The 7981-nt window shown below is 49.9% G+C and overlaps 1 protein-coding gene across 1 annotated transcript in view; it reads right to left on the bottom strand.

Moving 5' to 3' along the window:
• Positions 1-1802: 1802 nt before the first annotated feature.
• The window catches only part of Apcdd1 (APC down-regulated 1), a 30894-nt gene continuing 24715 nt past the window's right edge, over positions 1803-7981 (bottom strand). Inside the window, exons 4-5 of the mRNA XM_005356190.3 lie at positions 5272-5593; positions 1803-3729 (exon numbers count right to left, since the gene is read on the bottom strand). Coding sequence (XP_005356247.1) covers positions 3284-3729; positions 5272-5593 — 768 coding nt within the window. The 3' untranslated portion in view covers positions 1803-3283. The remainder of the gene's footprint in view (positions 3730-5271; positions 5594-7981) is intronic.

The raw sequence follows: 7981 nt of genomic DNA, 5'->3' as shown, positions 1-7981 counted from the left end.
TTCTCTGTGGCTTTGGAGCCTGTCCTGGAACTAGCTCTGTAGACCAGGCTGGTCTCGAACTCACAGAGATCCTCCTGCCTCTGCCTCCCAAGTGCTGGGATTAAAGGTGTGTGCCACCATCGCCCGGCCCCACAGGTTGTTTCTGCAGGCCATTGTGGACATCCCGGAACACCAACAACACTAGTTGTGGCTCTTGATGTTGGCCACTGCTGAGTTGCCCCGTGTCTGAGAAAATAGACCCTTTGTTCTGTGGCGCATGAAGGGGAGAACTCCAACAGTTTCCTTTTTGAACCGGGGTAAGGAGGGCAAATTGATTGTTAGGGTTTGAAGTCTTGATTACATCCAGATTTTACTGTCAACTCGAGGGACTGTTTTCTGACCCTTCCCAGCATGCTCCTCAGTAAGCAAAGAAGCCCAATGCTATGCTTTGACTGTGTCTTGCTGAATTTATGATTGGGAACCCTAATTCCTCAATATGGCAGGGTCGGGATATGGAGCCAATAGATGTGGGGGTCAATGGTGGAACCATGATGAATGGTTCTTGGCAGTTCTCAATCTCATGGAGTTGGATTTATTGCCAGGAGAACAGGTTAGATAAAGCAAGTTCACCCTTCATGCTTTGCGTAGAATGCACATGCTGCTTGCTGCCAAGTCAGAGCTGCAGGGGCCCTCCTCAGATGCAGCTGTCTGATTCAGACACCCAGAACTGCAAGCCAACATAAACCCGCATTCTTTACACACCATCCTGTCTCATGCTCTGTTCCAGCAATGGCTTAAAGCCTCGCTAGCTGCAGCTGACCAACACGGTCTGCAAGAACCTTCCATGATCTCTGACTTTCCCCAGATCTAGAATTTACAAGCAGAATCACGCGTCACTGACTGAGAGGGCGACTTGCTGGGCCCTGAGGACTTAACTACGGTGCACTTCAAACTTGTTATATAAACGGAATATTCTAGGCTTCCTCAGAAAACATCTTGTTCCAGGCCAGGCACAGTAGACCTGGCCTGTCGGCCAGCATTTAGAGGGTAAATGTGGAAAGAGCAGGAATTCAAGGCCAACCTGAGACACGTAGTAAAACGCTGCCTTAAATGACACAGGAGCTGGGGTGGGGTGGGGGAGTTAAACCGCGCACTACTCTCGCAGAGAAGTAGAGTTTGGTTCCTCTCACCCACCCTGGGTGGCTCACAGCCCCCTGGATCTCTGTGCACTCTGTGGGCATGTGTGCTCCACTACCCGCTCCACTATATGCACATAATCAAAGCAAGGCAAATTTAACAAACAATAAACGAACAGAGCATCTTGGTCTTGACTTGTTGGTTTTGACCCTTGAGCCTAGAGGCCCTAGAAATCCATTGAGCATTCAAGGTCACTGGGAATTCCCTATCAGCGTGGGTCATGTGACCTTGTTCTAGTGACAGTGAATCTGCTATAACCAAGCTGAGATGAATGCCCTTGGGAAATACGTCAACACACTTTAGTGTGCTGGTGAATCGTGAATAAATGGATTTCTTTTCTCTGTAAAGACTTACATTACATTAGAAAGTGATCACGCAAACTTCACATAGACTCATCATTCATGCATTGTGTATGTGTTGATATCTATGCATTTGGGGTGGCATATGTAACATATTTAAAAAGCAGAAATAGGTGAGTCTAGAAGGAAGGCAGGGAACTAAGTGGCTATAAACCCAACTCCTGGACAATCCCTGAATTGTGTCTTAGAGTCAGTATAGGTTTTCACTTTGAAGACAGTATCAGTATCAATTAAATTGTCAAATAAGACATATTTCGTGGGATTTCTTTCAAATTCTTTGTTTATTAAACTTAGTAGACATTAAGTTAGTATTTTCATTTTGGATAAAACCCCTCAAGTATGCACCGCGACTTAAAATATAATCTACATATAAAGCACTCTGGTACTCCATGCCATCGTTATAACTTAACACCACACGGAACGCTACTGCTCCATAAAGTGAATTCTTAAATACAGGACCGACTGCTCCTGGATCGTGGCCTCCATGTCTGCTTCTTTCTGTGTCTCGGCGCCTGCCTGCATGGGTCCCCGTGAGCAATAGCACTTGGTGTCTATAGCATCAGTTGCGATAACACAAAGGAATGGGCGGCCATCCCCTCCTCCTAAGGACCGCGAAGAAGCTAACCATGAAAAAGATGGCCCTGGAGCTCACAGCTGGGGCAGAACCAAGTAAATGCAGAGAGGAAGCCGAATCAAACCAGTCTAATAATACAGTGGCTTCTCATAAAGACTCCACGTTGCACAGAAACGGCCTCCAGCAGGTCCCCAGTGAGGACGAGTCCCACCCAGGCCTCTTTCACCAGTGAGCCACTGGAGTACTGAAAAGCTCTGTCTCCGTGTGTGAGGATGGCATGGCGGAGGTGGGGTTCTTCTCCCCACTCCAACCACAGTGTGAGCCAGGAGATGTATGCCTCACCTGGAGAAAACCGCCACAGATGTTATCACTCCCGTGGCACTTAACACACCCTAGGTGCCCTTAGCACCACTGCTTCTGTCTGGGAAATGGGGCCCTTCTGAATTCTCCAACTGGACCAGTCTACTCCAGGGGTTAAGCAAGCAGCAGGCTATAATCTGAGTCACCAAAGCAAGTACATGGCACCCATCTTCGCTCAACAATTGAAAACTAGTGCTAGTAAACCCGGTCTAAATGACTTTGAAGATTTATAAACACCTCTCTACTCGACATTCTGAAAGTGGTGATTGGCATTAAGGCTGGACCAATGATTTAGCTGAACCTTGCACCCCCTCATACGTACACATCGATAGCCATATCTTTTCTGCATTAATACACAGGGTCTTGATGGCAGCCCCAAGCCAACTCTTCACTGGATTCCAGTGTCGAAAACTTGGAGTGTGGAAGGGGATTGGAGAAATAAGAGAAGCGATGGCAGAGAAAGCTGCAGCTTGACATGTCTATGTTTAAAGCTCAGCTCAGAGATACACAGGGAAGCGGGAGGGACAGAGTTAAGAAGCTACCATCCTCGCTGCGGCTCCGACACACACTAGCTCCGACTTTCTGCAGACTTAAAGTGCAATCACTGCTATGAAGTTCTCAGGCCAGGGATCAGGCTGGAAGAAATTCAAAGCCGAAACTTAAAACACACTGCTCAGGACTCAGAGGCTGGAAGAGGGGACAGGGGAGAGACAATGGCAGATCTCAGGCATTCAAGTGCATCAAAAGAATCAATGTCTATTCTCTGTGTGAAGAAAAGTCATAAATGCTAGAGTCTTGCTTTAGAAAATATCTCCTATCGGAGGATGCTCCAATGTGGTAGAGTCCAAATGCAGGCAAAGGACATAAGCACCAGGGGCCCAGCTGTCCTCCCTGCTGCCCTGCCAAACAGATGGGCCCGACTGTCGTCCAAGTCTTCAGCCCTTGGGGAGGAAGAGGCACACTGGACCAAGGGCATCTGGTACGAGGTTGCCCTCTTCTCAGGCCTGTCTGGACTGGAGCCATCGCTGGGCCTCTGGCCATTGAACAGCAGGTAGCGGCCCCGGGCATCTTGCTCCATTTTGAAGATCTCATATTCTGTGTGAGGTAGTTTGATGCCCAAAGCCACACAGCCATTGGTGTGTGTCACGTCCTGCTGGATACCCACTTGCCAGGAGCCCTCAGCCCCACACTCATTCCCGCTGAAGACATTCAGGAGGGAAGCTGTGGCTGCATCCATGGGCGTGACCTTCATATGATTCACTGTGGACAAGAGAGATATCCGTGACTCTCGGGGGACAACTGGGGAGGCAGACACTTCCACCAAATGCTGGGGAACACTGTCTCAACAAAGCTTTCTTTTTAAAAACAGTCTGATTGCTTGCCCCCACTGACCACAGTCATCACAAGAGCAAGCTCAGGTGGGAAGTTTCAAATGCTGATCTGAATGGCGGTCACACCAAACAGAGTCAGTCAATTCATAGTATCACACACTCTGAAGCCACAGCTTAACTACACAGCCTCATGGGGCTACTGCAGCAGATATCAGAAGCAACCCAGACATGGTGTAAGGTATAAGGAGTGTGTGCCTTGGTGTTGTGCAAGGCTCCTCATTTCACAGAAAGGACTAGAGAAACTTTGAGTTTTGGTATCTCCAGGGAGTCCTGGACTTAATTCCCCATGAACACATAGGGATGGAAGTAGATTTGTGCAGAAAACATGGGTGACATTTGATGAGCCCATTTGTGAGTGTGATATACAAAGCATTCCTCTAAAGTGTTTTTTGGGATACATAACACCCTCACAAAATGTTGAATAAACTCAGGTTTTATTTCTAAGAAGAGGTCTTGAAGCATCCGATGGTCTCATATCAAACATGTATCTTCATTAGCATCTTCACAGACTAACATGGACCCATCAGCTGCGCATCTAAACGCAGCTATGCTGCGAACAAGAACAATATGGAGGAATAACTACAAGCCTTAATTCTTTGTGGACCCTTGGGGTCCTCCCAAGGGGCTACACTTTGCATACAGCACAGTGGGATTTGGGGTGAGCAGACATTTTCTCCTTGGTTAAGTTTACAAGGCCAGTGTACAAGAGCAAAGTTCCTCATCAAAGGAGGGCGGCCATACTCAGGGCTTCCTTGAGGCAACCAGACAGCTCAGACTGCTGCCCTGGAAGGGTCACCCAGTGACTTAGCTTCCCTCATTGTTTGGTATTAGAGGGTTGACACTGCCTTACAGACATTCAGACTTAACACTAAAGCAGCAAGACCTCCCTTGTGGTAGGGGCAGGAGCCTCCTGACCCCAGCTTCCCTGCTTGGGTGAGCAGTGCACAGCACGACCTTTCCCCCATGAGGCTCTCGTCTTCAAGCCTGGGACAAGCGCTTGTGTGCAGCCCCAGCTCAGATTAGAAGTACCGACTCTGAGCATCGAGTCGTAACTGACACCTGCTTCAGATTCCTCATTTAGGAAAAGTACCCAGCACACAGTAAGCCTGATGCTACCAGAGAGGCTGTTGGGCTCCATTGCAGACACATTCTTGACTCTCGCATTACAGAGGCCCTCATGATGGTTTGGGTCCCATTGTACCTGACTGTCACATGGATGCCTGGTACTAGCCTGCTTGAATAGGAAGAAGCCCAGATGTTATCGCCAAGGATGCTGCGAGGCAGTCATGGCTCTAGTCTCATCCCCAGCATCTCAAGCAGCAAAGACGCCCTCTCGCTGAGGTTTTGCCCTAACAAATGTCTCAGAGCTGCTCTTGAGCCGTGCTGTGAGAAGCAGGGACAGCAGACTTACCTTTGAACACAAACTCTGTGCCTCCCATGACCCTCGAGGAGAGCACACCGCGGCTGTAGCGGCCTCGAGCGTAGATGGTGAAGGTGGGGTGTTTGCAGACAGGGTCCGAGTAGTGGTAGTAATGGCCCTCCCAGGTATTATTGTTGTCGTGGAAGATGAAGTGGCGGGTGAGGAAGAGGACTTCAGGCCGCACCTCACAACGCTGGCTCACCCATTCCCCATGTAGGCCGATGGTCAGGTCTGCCTTGGGGGGCAGGATGGGGGGGTGGTGTTCGTCAGAGCGGTAAATGATCCGGCAGGCTATGCAGGCATGGTTGTGGTTCTGCAGCAAAGAAACCAAGACATTTGTTGACTTCAGTTTTCCCATGAGCTCAGTATGCATACACATCCCTGAAAATGGGAGCAGGGAGGTTCACCAAGATTAGGACTGGACACTCAGGACACCATCACTTAACCCCCAAAGCAAATGGTTGTGAACCAGCATGTGTTTGTTGGAAATTGAACTCTGGACTGCTCTGGAAGAGCAGTCAGTGCTCTTAACCACTGAGCCATCTCTCCAGCCCCACAATTACATTTGTAAAGCAAGAAACTGCAAAATATGCTAAGGAAAAGAGAGCTGTGACCATAGATGAGCGGAATCTCTGGGTCCCTTTGCTAAAGTGAATGAGGGAGGTACAGGAAGCAGACAGGAGGGAGTGGGGAGGTCTCTGGAGCATGTGCACGAGCTGTCCATGTGTGCCACGAGCCCGAGGTTCAGAGCTTCTTAGCTTTCGAAATGTCTGCTTTTCCAACCTTCTGCAGCTTAAGGTCCACAGAAAAGCCATGCTCTCACTTCCAGGAGGCGTGCCCTGTGGGTGGTGTTTCCGCTGGTGTTCATATATATCGCAGATGTGAGCTCTGAATACCCTACTTGCCTGGAGGCTTCAGAGCTGGCAACCAAAATCTCTGCCTATAAGTCAGGAGAACTGGTCCTGGGCACAGCACCATGAGCCTGCTACCTAATCCAACCCACAGGATAACTGTAATCCAGGGGTCTTCTCCAAGTTTCTACTCCCTCAAAGTCAGTACAAGTCATTGTGGTCGTGTCCGTGCAACCCCCCCCCCCCCCCCGTGAACAGAACATGGGCCAGGGCCTTTGATCTCAGTCCTCTTACCAGCAAGGCACAGCTCACGGGGACCTGCAGCCCCACACTCCCAGCCCATCTGTATCCAGGCCCATAATCACACCTTGATCCCTCCCAGGACAGGAAAACACTTGTTCTCAGCATTTTTCCTGCAGTCAAAAATTCACCTCCTTCACCAAGGTAGGCTTGTTGCCCTCGTACCTGTGACTTGGCAATGGTGACAAGCTTGCCTTTCCGGAAGACTGTGGTAAGGGTGGGAGGGTAGGCAGCTGCCACCTGCCTCTTCCACACCCCCACCAAGGGGAAACCCTGTACTCACTTGACCCCTTCATCCACTAGATGAGCTCAATTACAGCCTATAGCAGAGAATGCGTCCTTTGTTCGGGTGATGTGTGGTTTGTAGATGGTGAGATAACTAGGGGAGCAGAGTTAAGGGGAAGGCCAAGCCGTCCCTGTCCCAGAGTCCAGGTGCATTTTCTGGCCGGGGTTCCCTGCAGAGAACCTCTGGGCACACAGGAGCATATAAACTGAGCTCTAGTCTGTGATCAGCAGACCATGGGGAGATAACAAGTACAGCCCAAGGGAAACCAGTGCTGATTCTGGGCAGATAAGGGTAGCTCTGGCCAGACCCTGAAGGCTGAAGCCAGCCCCACTGCCTGCCTCACAGCTGGAGGCCATGACAAGTCGTTTATTTCTCTCTCCTTCAGCTTCCTCACTTACACACTTGGTGTCTATCACAAGGTACACTCTGGGACTCCTGTACAGAGCAGAGTATGGCAGAATATTATTACCACATTCACCACGACGCCAATTCACAATGGCACCAAGGCCCTGTCCAAGCATGGTGGTCTAAAGCACCTGCAGGTGGCCTGCATGCTCCAGAAAGAGGAGGCATCAGAAGCTGATGTTCAGTCAGGGTCAGAAATATGGACCCACAGGGTCTTCAATGGTCCACACAGAGCTGGGGCCCCTCCTTGCCACCATCTCCACAGCAAAGATGCTTGCTGCCTACTGTGCCCGCTCTCCAGCAGGCCCTACCAGGTTCTGTGGGCTGAATCACTTACTTTCACCCATCCCAACCGCCACTTCTTCTCCATCCCACTCTTCACAACCTGAATTTCTGCATCGGCTGGGAATTTAGGGACATCCACTGTGCCTCCTTCACTTAAGGCCTTTCAAGAAAGTTAATTCTCAATCCCCGAGAAGATGTGATTTTTCCCTTCAGCACTAGTCTTGGTTCAAGGAAAGCTCAGTGCTGATGGGAGAACATTGAAGATCAAGGCTTTTTAGTTCAACAGGAAAAGACTGTGTGAGGGGAGGGCACAGCTGTCACCCAGGCTGCTCCAAGTGGCACCATGAGAGGCAGGTTGGATATTCATGAGGAGCACTTCTTTTAGAAAAGGAGGCAGAAGTCTGGGATTCCACAAGGATTCTGCTGCCCTGTGGCTCCTCCAGATGAATGGCATCCCTGAGATAAACAGTTTCAGTTGGGCAGAAGAAAAAAGCAGGCTGGGCGTGTTTGAACCCGCGAGCCTATGGGATCTGGGTTCGTGTGCAGTGACCAGAAAGAGCCTGGCTCTTAAGCA

Source organism: Microtus ochrogaster, chromosome 18, assembly GCF_000317375.1.
Source record: "Microtus ochrogaster isolate Prairie Vole_2 chromosome 18, MicOch1.0, whole genome shotgun sequence".
Lineage (NCBI taxonomy): Eukaryota > Metazoa > Chordata > Mammalia > Rodentia > Cricetidae > Microtus > Microtus ochrogaster.
The sequence above is the reverse complement of the archived record's forward strand: the minus strand, read 5'-3'. Positions and strand labels throughout refer to the sequence as shown.